The 21,631-nt window shown below is 41.8% G+C and overlaps 3 protein-coding genes and 4 non-coding genes across 7 annotated transcripts; 4 read left to right on the top strand and 3 right to left on the bottom strand.

Moving 5' to 3' along the window:
• The first annotated feature begins 35 nt into the window (after positions 1-35).
• trnal-cag (transfer RNA leucine (anticodon CAG)) lies at positions 36-118 on the top strand. Its single transcript has one exon. It is a non-coding gene; the product is annotated as a tRNA-Leu (tRNA).
• Positions 119-2,397: 2,279 nt separating this feature from the next.
• On the top strand, positions 2,398-2,480 carry trnal-cag (transfer RNA leucine (anticodon CAG)). The gene has a single exon. It is a non-coding gene; the product is annotated as a tRNA-Leu (tRNA).
• A 2,279-nt stretch (positions 2,481-4,759) lies between these two features.
• trnal-cag (transfer RNA leucine (anticodon CAG)) lies at positions 4,760-4,842 on the top strand. Its single transcript has one exon. It is a non-coding gene; the product is annotated as a tRNA-Leu (tRNA).
• A 1,279-nt stretch (positions 4,843-6,121) lies between these two features.
• Positions 6,122-8,456, bottom strand: dusp23b (dual specificity phosphatase 23b). The gene is made up of 3 exons (XM_062523067.1): positions 8,226-8,456; positions 6,601-6,872; positions 6,122-6,458 (listed from the first exon to the last, which is right to left on the bottom strand). The coding sequence occupies exons 2-3, from the start codon at positions 6,868-6,870 to the stop codon at positions 6,273-6,275; spliced, it is 456 nt and encodes a 151-aa protein (XP_062379051.1). The 5' UTR covers positions 6,871-6,872; positions 8,226-8,456; the 3' UTR covers positions 6,122-6,272.
• A 124-nt stretch (positions 8,457-8,580) lies between these two features.
• trnal-cag (transfer RNA leucine (anticodon CAG)) lies at positions 8,581-8,663 on the top strand. The gene has a single exon. It is a non-coding gene; the product is annotated as a tRNA-Leu (tRNA).
• A 935-nt stretch (positions 8,664-9,598) lies between these two features.
• LOC134067928 (uncharacterized) lies at positions 9,599-13,050 on the bottom strand. The gene is made up of 7 exons (XM_062523417.1): positions 12,601-13,050; positions 12,082-12,180; positions 11,820-11,918; positions 11,557-11,655; positions 10,810-10,926; positions 10,266-10,334; positions 9,599-9,754 (listed from the first exon to the last, which is right to left on the bottom strand). Exons 1-7 carry the CDS (start codon positions 13,010-13,012, stop codon positions 9,654-9,656), a joined length of 996 nt encoding a protein of 331 aa, XP_062379401.1. The 5' UTR covers positions 13,013-13,050; the 3' UTR covers positions 9,599-9,653.
• Positions 13,051-18,956: 5,906 nt separating this feature from the next.
• tp53i3 (tumor protein p53 inducible protein 3) lies at positions 18,957-21,597 on the bottom strand. Its single transcript, XM_062522741.1, has 7 exons — positions 21,467-21,597; positions 21,093-21,154; positions 20,858-20,998; positions 20,499-20,766; positions 20,119-20,331; positions 19,750-19,946; positions 18,957-19,564 (listed from the first exon to the last, which is right to left on the bottom strand). Exons 2-7 carry the CDS (start codon positions 21,126-21,128, stop codon positions 19,361-19,363), a joined length of 1,059 nt encoding a protein of 352 aa, XP_062378725.1. The 5' UTR covers positions 21,129-21,154; positions 21,467-21,597; the 3' UTR covers positions 18,957-19,360.
• Between the last annotated feature and the right edge of the window lie 34 nt (positions 21,598-21,631).

The following is a 21,631-nucleotide window of genomic DNA, read 5'->3' as shown; positions in this document are numbered from 1 at the left end:
CACTCGGCGGACTGGATTACAGGGGTATGTTGTATGTCAGGATGGCCGAGCGGTCTAAGGCGCTGCGTTCAGGTCGCAGTCTCCCCTGGAGGCGTGGGTTCGAATCCCACTTCTGACAAAGGCTTTTCATTGTGGAGGTGGTATAAGCCTGTGCCTGTGCCTGTTTGTGCTAACCAATGGTTGAGAGGAGGTTGGATCTTTCAGAGAATGGCATGTTCCATAGGCAGTATGTTACACAGAGAGTTACATGCCCCGCCTCTCCACCAGTAAAACAGTTAACAGTAAACAAAGGGGCATACCAGAGTGAATGCTTAAAGCGGGCCTCGGGGGAACCTACGATTGCCTAATTGTTTTAATTAGGGCAAGTAATTAGGAAGTTGGGGAATTCTCTATATCCAATTCTAAAGGCAAAATTATTGTGTAGCCTATTTCTCCATATCCAAAACTAACAGCGGAATTGTTGTGTTTGGTTGTGAGTTTCACAGTTTTCAAAGGCTTTTCATTGTGGAGGTGGTATGACTCTGTATCTGTTTATGCTAAGCAAAGGTTGCACTACGAGCAAGACACTGGGCGTATTCACACCAGGAAGGTCCGTTAGTCCACTTGCTTTGGTCAGACCAAATTATTTATTTATTATTTTTCTTTTTTTTTGTCTTAGTGCGGTTCGCTTTCACACTGTGATTAATTGCAACCGGACCAGAATTTATAAACAAAAACACATGTGCTAAGGTCGTTCAACCATTGGCCGGTAAACGTGTAGGTGGGGTAAAGAATAAGGAAGCCAAAGTCAAACTTGGCCCACGGAAAATACTATGGAGACTTTGCGTAGCCTACTGTACTCGTTATTATCCTAGCAATATAGTTTACAGTTAAAGCTTTGCAGAAGTGCTCGAGCGTCAATGCTCGTAATTTTGCAACAACGAAGACGTGCAGCAAAACAGCTGAGAAGGGAAGCTCTCATGTGTGTCCAACATGCTACACTAACATCGGAAGACGGAGCAGGTAGGGGATGCAAAATCAAATTATTGTTGCCAAAAAAGCGTTAGCCTACAGCTGTTGTGTGTCACTGAACTATCCTACAGTTCCCATAATGCGTGAAAACTACAGGAGCTCGTCAAATCCAAAAAGGTAGATTTCTGCTACTGGATCGGATCGAGGTCAGGCTGCTTTCACACCATAAACGAACCGCACCAGGGTTCGATAGGAACCGCTCCGAGACCACCTCCTCAGCTGGGTCTCGGTCCGCTTGTTTGGTCCGCACCAGAGTTCGAGTGATTGTATTCACACCAGTCAAAAAGGTCCGAACCAAGCAAGAAACGAACTTGAGTTTGTTTTAATCGAACTAAACAAGGCAGGTGTGAATATGCCTACGGTCTCAATTTGTCTAAACTTGAAATATCTAATTTGAGTGCTAGGGGTGCATTTACACTAATAAGTACAGCAGCACAAAGTCCACTGCAAGTACCTGGAATGTGCGCTCATAACAGTCAAACATTTCTTCAAAAAGTTCTTCAGCATTCGCCATCTTGGCTACAGAGTGGAAGGGTTGTGAGTAGGGTTGTCAAAATAACTGATTAATTTAGATGAATTAATTTGAGATAAAATAACTGATTGAAAAAAAATAACGCAGATTAATCGATGACCTTTGACCCGGAGCCATTCTAGTCAGTAACCATTAGACCGTAAAATGGGTAGACGAGAATGTGCTGCCTGGATCACTGATTGGAACATTTACTTTAAAAAAAATGGCCTGATGGTGTTAAAAAGAAAGCGTTGAGTAAAATACAGTCCTCTGCAATGTCTTCAGCACGTAATTCGCATATTACCGGAGTTCTTCAACTCTAAAGTACCATATTAATGCAAAGAAAAATAGTGTTGACTTGACATTGAGGGGAGTGTTAATTTATATTCATTGTGTCCCCTATGTTATAACTATGGAAGCCCATTTCCGCCAGGGAAATGAAAAAATAAATTTATGCTAAGCCAAATTATGAGATATAAACATCAAAATTATGAGATAAAAAGTCAAAATTATGAGATAAAAAGTAAACATTTTGAGATAAAACCACCAATGGTTAAAGCACCTACAGACCCTTGAACATGGAGTGGCATCATTACGTTGAAGATTATTTCAAACGAATGGACACTAATGATGAAACCAACACCAACACACCAACAGTTGTGAAATACAACATACAGTTGTCCTTTTGAGATATATTTATAAGACGGTATGTCAGGATGGCCGAGCGATCTAAGGCGCTGCGTTCAGGTCGCAGTCTCAAGTATACAGAGTTGATGTTCAGTTTGAGGTGACACTATCATGCTGAAATTGACACTACTGTATGTGAGTGAGCACATGGTGCACTCGGCGGACTGGATTACAGGGGTATGTTGTATGTCAGGATGGCCGAGCGGTCTAAGGCGCTGCGTTCAGGTCGCAGTCTCCCCTGGAGGCGTGGGTTCGAATCCCACTTCTGACAAAGGCTTTTCATTGTGGAGGTGGTATAAGCCTGTGCCTGTGCCTGTTTGTGCTAACCAATGGTTGAGAGGAGGTTGGATCTTTCAGAGAATGGCATGTTCCATAGGCAGTATGTTACATAGAGAGTTACATGCCCCGCCTCTCCACCAGTAAAACAGTTAACAGTAAACAAAGGGGCATACCAGAGTGAATGCTTAAAGCGGGCCTCGGGGGAACCTACGATTGCCTAATTGTTTTAATTAGGGCAAGTAATTAGGAAGTTGGGGAATTCTCTATATCCAATTCTAAAGGCAAAATTATTGTGTAGCCTATTTCTCCATATCCAAAACTAACAGCGGAATTGTTGTGTTTGGTTGTGAGTTTCACAGTTTTCAAAGGCTTTTCATTGTGGAGGTGGTATGACTCTGTATCTGTTTATGCTAAGCAAAGGTTGCACTACGAGCAAGACACTGGGCGTATTCACACCAGGAAGGTCCGTTAGTCCACTTGCTTTGGTCAGACCAAATTATTTATTTATTATTTTTCTTTTTTTTTGTCTTAGTGCGGTTCGCTTTCACACTGTGATTAATTGCAACCGGACCAGAATTTATAAACAAAAACACATGTGCTAAGGTCGTTCAACCATTGGCCGGTAAACGTGTAGGTGGGGTAAAAAATAAGGAAGCCAAAGTCAAACTTGGCCCACGGAAAATACTATGGAGACTTTGCGTAGCCTACTGTACTCGTTATTATCCTAGCAATATAGTTTACAGTTAAAGCTTTGCAGAAGTGCTCGAGCGTCAATGCTCGTAATTTTGCAACAACGAAGACGTGCAGCAAAACAGCTGAGAAGGGAAGCTCTCATGTGTGTCCAACATGCTACACTAACATCGGAAGACGGAGCAGGTAGGGGATGCAAAATCAAATTATTGTTGCCAAAAAAGCGTTAGCCTACAGCTGTTGTGTGTCACTGAACTATCCTACAGTTCCCATAATGCGTGAAAACTACAGGAGCTCGTCAAATCCAAAAAGGTAGATTTCTGCTACTGGATCGGATCGAGGTCAGGCTGCTTTCACACCATAAACGAACCGCACCAGGGTTCGATAGGAACCGCTCCGAGACCACCTCCTCAGCTGGGTCTCGGTCCGCTTGTTTGGTCCGCACCAGAGTTCGAGTGATTGTATTCACACCAGTCAAAAAGGTCCGAACCAAGCAAGAAACGAACTTGAGTTTGTTTTAATCGAACTAAACAAGGCAGGTGTGAATATGCCTACGGTCTCAATTTGTCTAAACTTGAAATATCTAATTTGAGTGCTAGGGGTGCATTTACACTAATAAGTACAGCAGCACAAAGTCCACTGCAAGTACCTGGAATGTGCGCTCATAACAGTCAAACATTTCTTCAAAAAGTTCTTCAGCATTCGCCATCTTGGCTACAGAGTGGAAGGGTTGTGAGTAGGGTTGTCAAAATAACTGATTAATTTAGATGAATTAATTTGAGATAAAATAACTGATTGAAAAAAAATAACGCAGATTAATCGATGACCTTTGACCCGGAGCCATTCTAGTCAGTAACCATTAGACCGTAAAATGGGTAGACGAGAATGTGCTGCCTGGATCACTGATTGGAACATTTACTTTAAAAAAAATGGCCTGATGGTGTTAAAAAGAAAGCGTTGAGTAAAATACAGTCCTCTGCAATGTCTTCAGCACGTAATTCGCATATTACCGGAGTTCTTCAACTCTAAAGTACCATATTAATGCAAAGAAAAATAGTGTTGACTTGACATTGAGGGGAGTGTTAATTTATATTCATTGTGTCCCCTATGTTATAACTATGGAAGCCCATTTCCGCCAGGGAAATGAAAAAATAAATTTATGCTAAGCCAAATTATGAGATATAAACATCAAAATTATGAGATAAAAAGTCAAAATTATGAGATAAAAAGTAAACATTTTGAGATAAAACCACCAATGGTTAAAGCACCTACAGACCCTTGAACATGGAGTGGCATCATTACGTTGAAGATTATTTCAAACGAATGGACACTAATGATGAAACCAACACCAACACACCAACAGTTGTGAAATACAACATACAGTTGTCCTTTTGAGATATATTTATAAGACGGTATGTCAGGATGGCCGAGCGATCTAAGGCGCTGCGTTCAGGTCGCAGTCTCAAGTATACAGAGTTGATGTTCAGTTTGAGGTGACACTATCATGCTGAAATTGACACTACTGTATGTGAGTGAGCACATGGTGCACTCGGCGGACTGGATTACAGGGGTATGTTGTATGTCAGGATGGCCGAGCGGTCTAAGGCGCTGCGTTCAGGTCGCAGTCTCCCCTGGAGGCGTGGGTTCGAATCCCACTTCTGACAAAGGCTTTTCATTGTGGAGGTGGTATAAGCCTGTGCCTATTTGTGCTAGCCAATGAGGAGGTTGGATCTTTCAGAGAATGGCATGTTCCATAGGCAGTATGTCACACTGGAAGTTACATGCCCCGCCTCTCCACCAGTAAAACAGTTAACAGTAAACAAAGGGGCATACCAGAAGTGAGTGAATGTTTAAAGCGGGCCTCGGGGTAACATCAGATTGGCTAACTGTTTTAACTTGCGCAAGTAATTAGGAAGTTGGGAAATTCTCTATATCCAATTCTAAAGTTAGTCGTGAGTTTCACAGAGTTTTGTGAATTACTATAGCAAATGTTTGAAGCTTGTAATTAAAATAAATATTTTCATGTCCAAAATATTGCTTTTCCTGCATACTGACTGTAAATAATTCCTGCAGAAAACTGCTGTTTTGACACTTGAGGTAGTGTAGTTAGATTTTGTAAGATATCCGTAGACTAAATAAAAATATAGGCTGTTTTCTGAGGAGGTGGTATGCGCCTGTTTGTGCTCACCAAAGGTTGCACTACAAGCAACAGCTAAAATAATGAGAGATGGAAATTCTTCAGGACAGGTGCACTTGCTATGCATAAGTGTCAGAGATGTTAAAAGTTGGGGATATACTATATCAGTTTCACTCTTTAACTGAAGGTGAAGGTATTACTGTTTGTCATGGGTAATAACATTTGTGGTACAATTATATGCATAAAAAAAAAAGTAGAACTCCATGAATTCCATGTTTGTCCTGTCAGTTTACAGTCAGGATCAGGGATGTAGTTGTAAAATAAGAGGTGGGTAAACTATGAATTCTGTGATCTTGGTGAGCTGGACTGCGCCATGCGGTATGGGGTTTATAAAAAAGGCATTCAGAGCGTGTTTGATGATGGTGGAGGTTATTGTCTAATGTTTATACCCATACCAGTGGTATTAAATGGTTCCTAGAGTGTTAATGAGTACACATATTGTGCATGTGGATAATATAGTGTAATTTATGACTGTTAAAAGTGTCAATTGGTGATTAAACTCCATTGAGAGGTGGATAAACTCTATTTCTGAAACTGGTTAAACTGTATACTTGCGTTTAGCCTCCACTACATCCCTGGTCGGGATGGCTCAATGGTCCAAAATGCTTTGTTCAGGTCGCACCCTCCCCTGGAGGCTTGGATTCAAAATCCTCATGTTGATTGTGACTAGCATAGCCTAATGTTATAATGTTTGTCCAAACATGAAATTAGCAAAAATGCACAGAAGATGCTGTGATTGTATTCACTCAGTCAATAAATAACATTTATTGGGACTTGTTAGGCTTATTGGTTTATACACAAACGCAGAATATGGCAAAATAATCTGTCAGAAAGGTGTGAAAGCAGTAACAGATAACAGTCTAATAGTTGCGCTGAAATGAGAACATCACCATGATGTCATTTGGTTTGCTGGTAAAACTGTACTACAGTTTTCTCCTGTTCACTAGTTTCTATAGAGCCGCTACGGACCCTGCGGATCTCTCTAATGGCCTCTATCCCACTGATTTTCCTCGTCTTCACCAGGTAGCAGGCCAGCATTGTGCCTGTCCTTCCATGACCATGCATGCAGTGGACAGCAACCCCCTGAAAAAGAAAGGAATGGGTCAGTGAAGTTAAAACATGAACAGACAGCTGAGGTGTAACAGGGCTAATTGATAATCTAACATGCTCAACACAATATAACAGGAACTCTTGTCCTTTTTGGCTAGTGCCATATCCATCTTACCTCCCCCTTGGTATTAGCCTCTTCAACGATGCTCAAGAAGCGATGGATTTGATCAAAGGTGGGGGCACAAAAGTCATGTATTTTGATGTGATGAAGGGTCAGTGCTGGGCATGTATCGTGATATGGGGGTTTTCTTTCGCATAGGCTCACTAGATGTTTAATGCCATTGTCTAGAAGGTACTGATAGTGAGCTGTCATCCTAGGCATTGCCAAGCCAGCCAGTTTGTCTGGGTCTACCCAGGAGAAGTTGGGAGGAGGGGAATATGGCATCTCTGCAACAGAACAAATATGAAGAGGTATTTAAAGAGCATTGGATTACTCTGTGTATCAGTATTCTGGAAAAAATAGGTCAGTATGATTAGGTATATGTTTGATGTGGATACAGTGCCTTTGAAGGTAAATGGCAAATGGAGTGGACTAATTTTAACCCCAATAGTCCATGAGCCAGCGGTGAAGTCGGCTTCACGAAAGGATACTATACCAAACCACACCTGTTTTCTTCAGTTTGTCAATGCCCCCACAGGGCAAAAATGTGTGATGAACTTAGGTACATTTCTCATTGAAATGAATGGGATTGTATGGATTTAGGTGAAAAAAGTGTACACCTAATACAAGTTGGTCTGTACCATGAAGGGAAACTTATTTTGGCTTCTAAATATGGTTGAATCAAAGTTTGGTGCCCTCGTTTGGCATTGATCGGCCCAAAATGCTCATGGACTAAACGGCATTTTACAAATGAGACGCATCTGTCTTCAACTACAGAGGTGCGTTTCACAAAACGATAGTCGCTAACCTGTCTTATTTCTTGCTAACCTGTTGGCAACTTATTTGATTGGCAATGGGAAATTGCATTGCAATCATAGTGCAATCAACAAAGTCGCTTACTTAGTTAGCAGCTAGTTTTGGGGAAACGCACCCCAGGTCAGTTATAAATAGTTTATCAGTACTCGTCAGTTTCCATTATTGAGATACACAAATGCCAGTTATCAGCAATCAACGCAATAATAACTGCGTCTCATGCGTGCAACTAATTCGAGTAGCCTACATCGATCATAGCCACGAATACAACGTTGGGGAGGCCCATTCAAAGTGAATGGGAGCTTCCTCAACATTCTAGAGAGCCGTATAATTAAACAAGTTACAACAAAGATCCTTCATTACTATCCGCTTTAACCCTCTCTGGTTACAAGTAGTAGCATGCAGAGCCATATAAAGAGATATGGCTCTGGTAGCATGTAACAAGTTACAAGAGGCTTCTGTTGTCATGCATGCACGCATGTGTGTGCATCGGTGAAGTGAATGCGTCATGTTCAGCACATTGCCAGTCAAGGGGAAACTCGGCTAAAAATATCAGCCACTGTCGCCCCCCTTTTACGTAGAAATAACAACATGTTTTAGCATGATAGCTTACTTCAAATAAGCCATGTATAAGGCATGATGTTAGTTCCCATTAAATGACTCGCTTATTTACAAGAGACGAGTTAGTAATATCGTCAAAACTCCGTAGCCAGCACTTAACAATGCATGCACAAGGCTAGCTGGTTTGAATGAACTAGAACTTGCAGTAATGAATGATTTATACCATGTATAACGTTCAGTGTCAAAAAATAAATTGTATTACTAACCTCAAGCATTAATTACAGAACTTCAATATCACGTTGAATCATTCTTGCCAGCCAGTCAGAACTAGGTTAGCGAACATACGCATTTCTCGTGTGGCTGCTCTAGTAGTAGTTATGGCTACATCTAGGTAAGCTAAGTGCGGTCTGAGGTTTCACTGCATAGCTAGCAGAGAAAACTAGCTGATGCATCATTGAACAATAAACAACAAAGCATACCCAGTGGTGTAAGTAACATTAACATCTGTGGAAGGTTGTGTAAGTTGTATCATTTTAATTAGCTGTAAAAGAAATACATATAAGATGCATCGCAAAGAATGGAGCTCAATTTTTTTTTTGTCATATGTATTTTGCTCTGTATGTCAGGATGGCCGAGCGGTCTAAGGCGCTGCGTTCAGGTCGCAGTCTCCCCTGGAGGCGTGGGTTCGAATCCCACTTCTGACAATACTTTTTCATGTGTTTACTATATGACAAGCCCCATAAGTAATGCCAATGCAATGCATTTCGTTGCCTAATGGTAGAAAAACAATGGTAGATGCACATGGAAAGGGCACATTTTATATTGCAACACCATGGGAAAATATAGCTGCAAGCAGCAATGAGGGGGCCAAGCAGTAGGCCGGGGTAACCATGGCAACTCAACGTTGTTAGCTCAATGCAGCAATTCACCTGTCGCTAAGCGCTGCCTTTAGAACGCAGATAAGCCAATGACAGTCCGGCCTCAACGGGACTCGGACATCAGCTCGGACAACTCCATAGGAAACAGCAGGGAGGAGACTCTCTTTTTTGACCACATGTCTGTTTGCATCCCTGACAAACCCACTACATAGCATTTAATCGACAAACTGACAGTTCTGAAAAAGTCTTAAAGCTATGACTGTGATGTCAGCGTATTCTCTTCGTTACCATCACTCCATATATGGACTGCAGACTCAAGGATTAGTCATTTCAGAGATTGATTTTTTGACTGATATAACTACTGCATGGTGTTTTGATCTTTGTAATGATCATACTGTACGTGCTATATCATACATCTGCACCCACACTGTCGTCTAATGATGTCTTATGTTTCTTAAGTCTTTATATCAAAGATAATATTGCAGATCTTTTGAACATTTTTGCATGTTTTTCATTATGTACCATATAAGGCATGCCAGGAGACATATTGTAATGTGTGGGGGGATTGTCTGGATTCTGGAAATATAAATGTACTCTTAAATAGGAAAACATCTCTGTAATATAACTAATATATAAAATATGATGTTTTTACAATTGACACTCACACACACACACACACACACACATACATAAAAGACCATTTCATCCATTAAAGTATTTTAATGGACGTAATATGAAATGTAATGTCGTAGTTTAGTCAAAAGGCAGCTGAGCAGTTGAGTGGTAGTACTGTAGATGTAGCCGTCTGCTTGGCTGTCAGTAGAAGACCATGGCGTATGGACGACTGTCCTGCTCCTCACACCCACTCACATGGTCAAAGGCCCATTTAGATGGGACAACGAAACTGAAAGGGCCCGCTGTGAAAACAGCAATACTCAAGTCAACATTCAGCATCAACTCATCTTGTTATTTTGTATTTTTGGCAGAGGACCAAAGAACATGGAGATGAAGATTTCCTTTGAAAATAATCATTTAGTATATGCTAATCTTAAAGGCATACTATGCAGGATTGGCGATTTCATCGCCGGTTTCGCTTTCACTTTTAATTTTCGCTCGTTTTATGCTTGCATATTTCTCTGCAGAGCTTCCCCTACAGCTTTAGCGTGTATATTTGACAAAACTCCTCAATCGGTCAGTCTGCCGTGCCTTTTCATGAGACTTTACATGACACTTCCTGGAGTAGAGCATGGGTGCATGCCCGGTGTCTCCTGAAGTTGCAAGTCGACCGGTAATGACTCATTTAATCATATATAACAGTATGGAACGAATTGATTAACTGAAAAACGTTGCATAGTATACCTTTAAACTGTATACGGGAAACTGACCATATGAAGTTATCACCATGATCGTACTAAAACTTTTACTTACAGTGCATGATGGCCACTCTATCTTGTCCAGTCACATCCCAATACATCTGGTCATGTGTCAGACGCCAGCCTGTTAGAAAGAGTTTGAAACCAGTTACGTGTTGGCATAAATCATCAGTTTATGGTGAATTCCACAGGTTCTCAAACTCTTTGGGCCTAAGGCCCACCGACTGATTATGAGGAATTAATGATTATGGTGAATGTCACACACCTCATTATAGACTATTATCATGGGTGTACATTCTCTTATGTCTATATTTTCTATACATAAAAAGTGTCCATGTGCCAAGTACAAAATAAAGGGAAGTGACATTATTCACAGATTAGGAAAGGTGATCTTATTCTACTGCTCTACAAAGGGGTGCTGCCCTCAAAATTGGTCGCTAGACTTGTTTAGCAGGTGCAACATACTGCAGCCTAACAAGTAACAACTGTGCCAATAGATGTTAAACTATGGTGAGCTTGCCTAAGGCATGGCCAGACGGATCCCGCATCATGAAATCACACTGAGAATGGTAGCCTACTAAAGCTATTTGTGTTCTTACTTGGTGGATCATTAGGCTGAAGATCCTCTCCAGTCTCATCCACTGATGAACTCTGTTCCTCCATGAGGTGGTCAAGAGCATATTCAGATGGAACAGGGGAACTGGAGCCAGGGCCTGCTGTGACAAAAACAACACCGCCACTCGAGTCAACATTTAACATTCACTCATTTTGTTAGTATCAATATCAATATACTTGAATTTCTTAAATGAAATTAATTAAAATTATTTATATTTTTCTAAGGTTAGGTTCAGTTTATGTATAGGGAAACTGGCGATATATATTTTAACCACTATAAGGTAATAAAAGTAGAGTATCCACGCACAATCGCACATCCTACGTCAATTTAGCCCGGGTGCAGGATCTTAAAGAGTGATATAAAAAGTATCCGCACACCAGTTAAGCTCCCAGTGAGAATTTTCTTTAATGAAGCAACTTTTCGAGCAAACAAAGCTCTTCCTCAGGCTTCCTCAGGCGGATACTTTTGATCTTTTTGAACCACTATAAGGTAGACACAATACTGTAACTCCTCTTCCATTATCAGACTAAGGTCTGTAACTTAAGTCTGCTAATAATGATTTAATTATTTTCAACTGGTTTTATGATTGTGATATATTTTTTGCTATGGTGGCCATTGAATATGACTGGCCACCTAACATTGACATTTGATGATTTGTCAAAGATTAATTTAGGCTTACTGTGATTAAAGCGGTTCCAATGATCATTTCCTGTTTCAAGCCAGGTCATACCTTTGTCTCCCTCTTCCTTGTCTGCCGATGACTTCAGATTCACCATGAGGTGTTCAAGAGTCCAGTCAGATGGGACAGGGGAACTGGAGCCAGGGCCAGCTGTGACAAAAACACCAACACCACCAACACTCAAGTCAACATTTGACATTCACTCATTGTCAGTATCAGGTAAACAGTACATAGATACAGTGCAGTACATAACTTGGGCTTACTGTGGTTAAAGCTGCTCTAATGATCATTTTCTAGTTTAAGCAAGGTCATACCTTGGTCTCCCTTGTTATCGTCTGCTGATGACTTAAGATTCTCCATGAGGTGTTCAAGAGTCCAGTCAGATGGGACAGGGTAAATGGAGTCAGGGCCAGCTGTGACAATTACAACAACACTCGTGTCAAAAAAGTGACATTCAATATTCACTCATTGTCAGTATCAGGTAAACAGTACATAGATACAGTGCAGTACATAATTTGGGCTTACTGTGGTTAAAGCTGCTCTAATGATCATTTTCTAGTTTAAGCAAGGTCATACCTTGGTCTCCCTCGTCATCGTCTGCTGATGACTTAAGATTCTCCATGACTTGTTCAAGAGTCCAGTCAGATGGGACAGGGCAAATGGAGTCAGGGCCAGCTGTGACAATTACAACAACACTCGTGTCAAAAAAGTGACATTCAATATTCACAAATTTTGTCATTCAAGTCATTCATCAATGTCAGTGACTTGGTTTTCTTTACTTAGATTGACCCTACTTTAAAGATCACCATTACACTTTAAAGATCTCCATTGAAATTGAGCCTTTGGTTCAAAACAACTACCAAGTAGGCCTAGCCAATAACTGTGCTTGGAATAACTAAAATGTTTTACTGCAAGGACCAGGACAGGACCATCTTGTCTGGTCATCTCCCTCCACATTTGGGCATTAGCCACAACCCAAACTGTTAGGAAAGGTTTAAAAGTGTATCTGTGGCCAGGAATGATCCGTGTTATTCTATATTCTATTATATAAACTAGCTAAAGTTATAGCCTAAGTTATGCTTTTTGTGTTCTTACTTGCTGGTTCATGAGGATTCTCTCCAAGCTGAGTGTTGTTCATGCTTGCCATATCCCTTGGTTGTTTAGCAGGGTCCTCTCCAGCCTCAGTGTTCTCCATTATTACCTCTGCTTGACCCGCTGGTTCAGCAGGCTGGAGAACCACCCAGTGTGGCTTGCGCTTCTCTTCAAAAGCCTGCACAGATGACTTAAGTCTTTCCTGGAGTTCTGCGTTAGCAGATGTGCCTTTAGCAATACGGTTTAGCTTGCTCGGCTTGGCGTTAAGCCCAGAATAGGCCCAGGTCGGTTCTCTCCCTTTTGCCAACTTTCTCTTGGCCATAGCAGAGTTGCAACAGATCCGGTGGTTCTTGGTCCTCTGTTGTCTTCGCTTTGGTCTTAGCCGGTGTCTGATGGCGTTCAAGAGGGCGCTCATGGCTCCCAAGAAGCAACCATTCTCTCCTCTAGCTTCACCTCTCACTTCCATCTTCGGCCAATATGAAAAAATACCCTCCTCCTTGCCAATATCAAATAGGTGAATCAATGAATGATTTGTGAAATCTCCAGCAGAAAGCTCTCTCTCAGTGTTATCTCTGGTGTAGCCAGGTCCAACTGGTTCAGGGTTTTACCTCAGGATTCTACTTTAACCAACATTCTAATGATGGTACATTCTAGAACTCAACTTAATATGTTCTAGAATATGTTCAGAAGATTCCAAATGATGATGCCCAAAAGCATTCTAGAACTCAACTTGAAACAGTGGTCAAGTCAAGTGATCCAGGCCAGGCCAAAAGTCAAGACTTTTGCATGGGTTCAAATACTTATTCTCCCCACTGTATAGAAAATGTAACGCAACAAGGTTGACCTTAAGTGCTTTATTTTCTCATTTTCCATTTCATAATTTGAAATGAGAAAATAAGAAAAAATATAGCTGCAAGCAGCAATGAGGGGGCCAAGCAATAGGCCGGAGTAACCACGGCAACTCAACGTTGTTAGCTCAATGCAGCAATAGCTTGGTTTCACTCTGTGTCACAATGCTACTTCAAAATTCGAAAATAGCGTTCGAAATTCAGATGGAGGGCAGGGACTGAAATAGCTGGATCAGGAGCCGGTTGCACAAAGCACCTTCGGTTAACATGTTCCCTCAAAATCTGATGTAAGGACCATTAAATCGTTTGCACAAACAGTGTGGGGCTATCAGTTAGGGCGTAATCAAAATATGGCCGAGTCCAATTCATCATAACGAACGTACAGCCTATTCAGCCGATACACTGACCCGTATTCCCCCGCTGATACATTGATGCGCGATCAGGCTACTGATTTCACCGGCAGTCAATTTGTGAGTTATCTTACCGTCTCGACTTGGACCACCGTACTTTCCGCAACTGTGCGCTACCAGCCGTAGGCAGCAACTATCTGTTTTTAATGCAACAGGGTCAGTCTGTGGTGTCAGACGTCTTCCACACGTCTGCAGCGTAGGCTCATTCATAACGTCTAAAATGCACCGTCTCAAACGCCTGTAGGCGATCATTAATTTGTAAATAATAAATACATCAATTCAGTTAATTTGTAATCATGAAAGCAAGATAATCAATGTTGTGGCACAGTGGCCTGAAAGCACGCATGACGCGCCTCTTCTGGATGAAAGAAACACCTTTCAGGAACGGGAACAGACCTCAGGCAAGTTGTCTAAATTGTAGGCCTGAGGCTGTTTGACCTAAATATGTAGGCTAGCCTATTCGTTGTGAGTGATATCATTGTGTTAATCTTCAATTCCATACAACAGGAGAGCTATAACTTCAGTCTGTGCAAAACTCGTGCAGTCAATGAACGACGTACAGTAGCCTACTGCAAGCCTAGGCTATCCACTGAGCGCTACGCCATGGTCAACAACTAAATTGCAAAAAATGATTAAATAACTAGGCTATGAATCACAGTCAGTCCGACTCATTTGATTGCATGTCATAAATGAAATGGCAATACACATTTAATGACGAATAGTATTTATTAAATGGAAGGACCTCGTCAGTCAATGTCAATAATGTAACTTCTATTTCGAATTTATCTATTTCTAATTTTCTGCAGCAATTTATCTATTTCTACATCTCTGAAACAGCAAAACTTCTTATTGGAGAGCCAACACGTCCTCTGTTGATTCAATGGTTTGTCGTTGTTCCTGTAATGAAAAGAAAAGGAAACAAAAGCCTAATTAGGTCTGGTGACATTAGCTCGTAGCTGCACTGCAACGAGATGTAGAGTAGGCTAGGCTGAGCACAGAGTTATGAGACATTACTGTGTCACATAGCAGATTATACGGTTATTGCAACATCTAGAGAAATGTGCGAAGTGGCCAGCGGGGTATAAGTTTGTTTGACATTATGTACGAGCACAAAAGTTAGGCCTGGGTCTCAGTCCACCCAAGCCTAAATCGCATATGCCGAGTAGTGAGAACATCTGTATTTGATACGATATGTTTAGGATTATAATATGTAGTCTTAACATTTTAATAGGAAACACAGTAGCACCAATAACTTACTTTTCCGCTGGGCTGGCGGAGGATAGACAGGATGACGGGCACTATCGCTTCACTCCTCATTTCGTTGACTGGCTCACTGCCGAAGGTCTGACTCACTGCAGAAGGTTTTGATGGTTAGCTATACAGTCATAACACTATGGTCAAGATAACACATTTAATTAGACTGTTATCAGACTACCTTTCTGATAGGACGCGCAGATCCTGTCCACCAGCACTGCCCATCACTGGGTGCGTCCAATGCATTATGTCAGCGACCATTGCAGCTGGAGCCCCCTGAATAAAATATATTCATAATTATGGAATAAACGTCGTTAGCAGGCCCAACATTAGGTAACCAGAATCGGGTTTTAGGTCTATGGTTATAAGCCAGCAAGTTTTAAACGGACGTCAGTTAGCTAACGTTGACTAGCTAACGTTAACGCTAACGGCTGATGATAGGCTACTATTATAATTCATATCCATAGCATAAAGAATGAAAGCAATATCAGATTAAAAGTTTGTTAGAGAAAAATGTAATCGCCATTACTGCTTACAAAAGACAAATTAAGAAGAGAATTATCTATGTCAATTAGGCCTACCAAGTCATGTAGACCTAGGCTACTGTATAACGATAACTTTTATGGGCAATCTAAGCAGTTATGCCTAGTCAGTTAACGTCATCTTTTGTAGCTTATGCAGCTAATAAACATAGCGTAAAAGTATTTTTTTTTTAAACTTACCTGTTCCATTTGATTCACTCCCAAGGCAGGACATCTCCTTCTTGGCCATAACCGTTAGATTTTCTAACTTTGTTGTAACCTCCTTCATGTAGCTAGCACACTCCTCTTCACCTCACCACCGTAGGCTAGCTGCTACTTCTTGCACTTTTGCGGCGATTTCCTCCCAATTTCTTTGTTTTACCGTTATATGTGAGCCGAATTTGCTTTTCAATATAGTTTTTCATTTGTTGTATTCCTCTAGAAGGATTATTTTTTCGTCCTCTGGCCAATTTGGCTTCATTGCCTTCTTTTATTGGGTCTATATCAGTACAATACAGACTGTCTGCAACGGTAGACGGTGGTCATTGTTTACTTCCTGCCCTCCATCTCAAATCGTCCCGCCGTGGCGCGTCATAATAATCACGTGATTGAAACCAAGCTATTGCATGTGGCCATAAGCCATCAAGTTTCATGTCTAGCACGTCAAAAGTTACAAGCCAACTTGCATTTTTGCTAATTGCAGCTCTCCTAGAGGTCAAAGGTCACCAAATTTCTGGTTCACCCTGCACGTCCATTACAATGGAGGAAAAACAGGATTTTTTAAACAAATGTAATTTACAAAGACATTGTACCACACTGAAAGCTCATATTTTGTCACTAGCGACCTACATCTGTCCTCTGTCAAATACAGTTGCATTTTCAGCTCTGAACAAAACCGTTAATGAGTTATTTAAGCAAAAGTCTAAGGTACGTGTTGTTTTCGATGGTTACTCACTACTCACTACTCTTGTCGCCTAGCAACGGGGACGCTGGCTGCTCTAGCCGCTCCGTTAGACTTGTTTTTGTTCGGATTTTATCTTTATTATTTTATTCGCCATTATTTTTTCCATTAATCTTGTTTATTTGTTTACTTTAGCTGTTAAGTTACATATAGCCTTTTTTATTTTAATTATTTGTTTTGCGTTCCCATGCTTTTCTGCATCCTGGCGTCTGTGCTCTGCCTCTCCGCTCGACCTGCGCTGTTTTTCGGATCAGCGTTCTCTTGCCGTCTGCGATCGATGGGGCACCTGTGACTGGTGCTGCTGGTCTTGCTGGACTGTGGTTCCAGGACCGAGGAGCTCCTTTCTGCTGATGGCTGCTGGACTATTTCAACTCAGCGCGGACTGCTGCGGCTGTTTCGGTCGGTTGACTGTCAGCTACCGTAGGACATCGATGGCTGGTCATGGTCGGTGGACTGTCGGCTGGTCTGGCACAGCAGAGGGACGCGGCTTCGGGAGAGCACCAGAGCAGAGGATCCTCCTGTGTCGCTCTGGTAGCCTACTACAGCGCCTAAACACATTTCTGGTGCCTGTCGGGTGAACACAATTTGCCAACGGGTTATCATGTCAACTAGCCTACGGGCCATATCGTCTGCTGAGGTTCTGCCCCAGTGATAGCAAGACAGCGCACTGACGCTTGCTTGGATGCGGTTCGTTGGACTAAGTTGGCGTGGACTTTTCTGTTTGTTTGTTTGTTTGTTTTATTATGTATTTGACATTTGTTTATTTGTTTGTCTGTCTCATGTGTCACGGGTACGCTGGCGATTACGCCACTCCGTCCGGCATCTTGTGTCTTGTTATTTTGTGAATTTGTTTGTTGTGTTGTCATGGGTACGCTGGCGACTACGCCACTCCATTTCGGCACTGTCTCTGTGTAAAGCGCTTTGGGTTGCACTCAGTGCACGTGAAATGCGCTATATAAATAAAAGTACCTTACCTTACCTTACCTTACCTTACCTTTACTCCTGGCTAGTACGAATGAAACAGGCGTGGGGCAAAACTAGCATAACGTTTAAGCTATGTATTTCCCATAACGTCAGTATTTGATTGGTACTTCAGTATTATTTTAGACAGAATTGCTGACGGGCTATACATACGTCTCGTTGAATGTCTGTTGCCATCGTGAAACGTATCTCGCGGTTATGGAAATATCACGTAATATGCAGATTTTTAAAGTTTGAAAAATATGTGTTCCAAAATACAGTATATCATGTCTATCCACGATATTCCGCAGCCAAAAATGGGGGGTCGCCATGACACCGAAATGGTTTTCTATTTACGGCGAAGCTGCATTGTATCTGTTTTAACGTGACTGTTTACGGTGCTTAACATATCATAACTCATATAAAAGTAAACTTTTCTATTTTATATCGGTTATATATGATGTAGTATATACATGCCGAGGGCAGAATTGTCAACATTTCGAAAGAAATCTAAGTTGAGGCATAATCTAGTTCGCTACGGAGAACGCACATGTTAACAGAATGAACGGAAGTTGAAAACAGTATCGTAACCATCGCAACGATACATATTTCCGGGTTAAGGAATAAGGTGGATATAATTCAACATGTTATTTCACCGTGATTTTACGTGTTTGGGGGCACCACACATCCAAATAAATGCCCTTAATGGCCCACAGGCTATGCAGTCTCCATAGGTTAACATGGCAAAAACTCAAAAGCTTGCCAGGCCTTGCTTGCCTAGTTACGGGTTGCTAAGCCACGATTGGCCTGTGGCGGTTTTAGGGCGTGGCTCTGGAAGGGTCAATTCTAAACACAACAGCAGCTACAGGCCAAAAGGCATGTTTCTGAATTAGAGCGACCCCTAGAGGTCAAAGGTCACCAAATTTCTTACGCGTCCTCCTGATGGGGTCACGAGTCCATGTACCAAGTTTGGGTTTGACACATGCAAGGGTTGCTGAGATATGAGCTCACTTCCTGTTTGGCGGCTTCGCCACAAATTTCGATTGGCTGTTACAGGCGAATGGTTATACTTATGAAGACCAAAAGCAATGCGTGAATTAGACATGGTCTGAAGATGATCTATGTCACGATTAGTGTTGATCGGATGAAATTTGTGACCTGTGAAGCTTTAGTTTCACTTTCGCTAAAATCCATCATGGCGTAAAATGACGTCATAGTGTGCGTTGAACTTGAGCAGGTCCAAAGATTCCAACGATACCTGAGTTTAGAAAATCGGACCAACGGGTCAAAAGTTACGTGCGTGAACGCACATCCAACTTTGGTCTGTTGGTGGCGCTAGAGAGTTTGAGGTGCTGACATGAAACTTGGTGACATGAATCATGAGACTGTCCCGAACTTTTCACCAGTCGGTTCTATGGGCTGCCATTGACTTCCATGTCAGAATTATAATAAGAACACTAAGAAACACAATAGGTGCCTTTGCTGCTTGGCCCCTAAAAATGGCAACATTTTTAAATAAACACACTGAACACTGTGTATTACAACCTCTGATTAATTAATTGTTCACAAATGAAATAACTCTTGAGAACCAAACCTCCCCTCTCATTTCAGTCATGTATAGATTCGGATCATACGAGATTCAGAACAGCTTGATGAGGAATGCTTACATTTTAATCTAATGGTTCTTATTTTTGGTATGCAAACCATTTGGATTTAACACTTGTTATTACATGTGATTGATCTGCATAACAGTGGCAGAATTGTGATGAGTGATGCATATGTTTGTGGCAGCAAAACTGGGTAGATGGGTTATAGTTCCTCTGACATAGACTCTATCACCCTGATGATTATTTTTCCGGTGTTCTTGTTGGCCTCCATGTGCTGATGTGCTGCAGCAATGTCCTGCATGCTGAACACACTGTCGATGACTGGCCTTAGAGTCACAGATGAGTTTAGTGCCTCAAAATTATGCAGAGCTCTCTCTGAAAAGGCCTTTACCAGCTCAGCTTTATACTGAAAAAAGAAAAAGACAAAATAAACATGAATCACTTGACATTCATGGTAAGTATATTTGTGAAGTATTATACCATTTCATTTTTTCTGGGTTTAGAAAAGTAAGCATCAGTCAAAACAAAGGACAGAGTACTAAGAGAACTAGTTGTTGTCTTTCATTGGCTGTTGTGGTGTCTGAGTCTCACCTGTAGACTGCGCGACCGGAGAAGGCTGCAAAGCAGATGACCCCGTTTGGACAGGAGTTTACCCAGCAGATCTCCCTCTACATGCTTGCCTCCCATGGCGCCATAGAGGACCCATCGCCCATCCATAGCCAGACACTGTACATTTTTATTCCAGCACGAGCCACCCACACAGTCCAGAATAACATCTGCACCTCGGCCTACGGAGTTACAGTCCATTTTTACTTTTGTATGGGTGTGAAACATACTACTTGGACTGGTGTCGACATCAAAATTTGTGTTTTACGTAAGAATATATAAAATGCATAACTCTTTTGAAGCACATTTCATATGCCACCACCAGTAAGTTTGTGACCGCATGAATCGAGTTACCTTTGGTGAACTCCATGACCCTCTCAGAGAAATCCTCATCTTTGTAGTTAAACGCAGCAGCTGCTCCAAGATTTTTAGTCATCTTAAGTTTCTCTGCGGTCCCTGCGGTTACTACTGGAATGGCCTGAGTCAAGCGAAGCAGCTGAATGGCAGCAGTGCCAACCCCACTGGCTCCAGCGTGCACAAGCACCGTCTCTCCTGGCTGCACTTTAGCTGGACACACATCACACACAGGGACACTTTATTTCTCCTCAGACACATTTAAGTTTCTTGACTGTAATTATACCTCAACATTAAAATTCAACGTATATACTGAATTTTCGTTGTCTGTCAGATTGATATTTTAATACTGTGTTCATGTGGGCTTCGGTGTTGACTACCTATGAGATGAAGCAGCTGAAAGGCCGTTAGCCAGGCCTCGGGGAGAGCAGCGGCTTGGGTAATGGTCAAATGAGCAGGAACTGGCATAACCAACTCTTCTGGTACAGAGACAAACTCGGCGTATCCACCCCCAGAGAGCAGGGCCATGACTCGCTGCCCTGGAACCCATTGTCCTCCGACCCCTGAACCCAGGGCAGCCACCGTCCCTGCTGCCTCCAGGCCCAGGATCTTGCTTTCACCAGACGGGGCTGGGTAAAGTCCTCTTCTCTATTGTAAAACAAAGAACCAACATACAAAAAAAATGTACAGTGAACATGTCCTGTCTAGCTGTTCTGATACATGTTAATGAACAGCATACCTGCAGTAGGTCAGCCCTGTTCAGAGCAGTGGCATGGACCTTAATGAGGATCTCTCCTGCTTTGAGCTGAGGCCTGGGAACATTGCCCACATACAGCTTCTCAGGACCTCCTGGATCATCAACACATACTGCCAACATGACCTACAAGTTCCAAGTTAGAGTTAACATGTAAACCAGAGTATAGACAATTGTGGAAAAATTATGCTTACAAGATATACAAGGGAGGGCTACATACGTCTTCTCCAACAGCAGATTCTGGCTGCTCCAACATTTTGAGTTAACCGGTTTCCTTGAATTCTGTAGTAATTTACATAACAGTCAGAACATTGTAGGGTAACTACGTCAGGACTACGTCATGGTCTGCACTCTGCACATTTTAAGCAGTCAGTTGATGCTCAAGAGATTTTATTTCGATGTATACATTTCGATTTTTTACGTTTTAAAAGTAAATTGTCGTATGAACAACATTTCAAAGATTATCATTGCAATATGCTGTCATATTTTGTAACGGGGCTATAGTTTGGGAAAAACTCCATTGTGAAAGTGTACTTTTCTCTTGACGAGCCATGCATTCAAAGCTAAACTTTAACAACAAAAGTTAGCACTTACTTATTGGAGACCTGTATGTCATTAACCGTAAAAGTGGACGAGGGGCAAAATATTCTCCACACACATTAAAACGGTACTTGGAACTCAGAATTCAGTCAGAGACACTTATATTTCCTGGAAGTCGATTTGGTGCACCACTTTTGCTCACAAAGAGCACAGCGACTC

The sequence above is a fragment of the Sardina pilchardus genome, chromosome 20 (genome assembly GCF_963854185.1).
Source record: "Sardina pilchardus chromosome 20, fSarPil1.1, whole genome shotgun sequence".
NCBI lineage: Eukaryota > Metazoa > Chordata > Actinopteri > Clupeiformes > Clupeidae > Sardina > Sardina pilchardus.
Note: the sequence above shows the minus strand (reverse complement) of the source record. Positions and strands in the feature narration are given on the sequence as shown.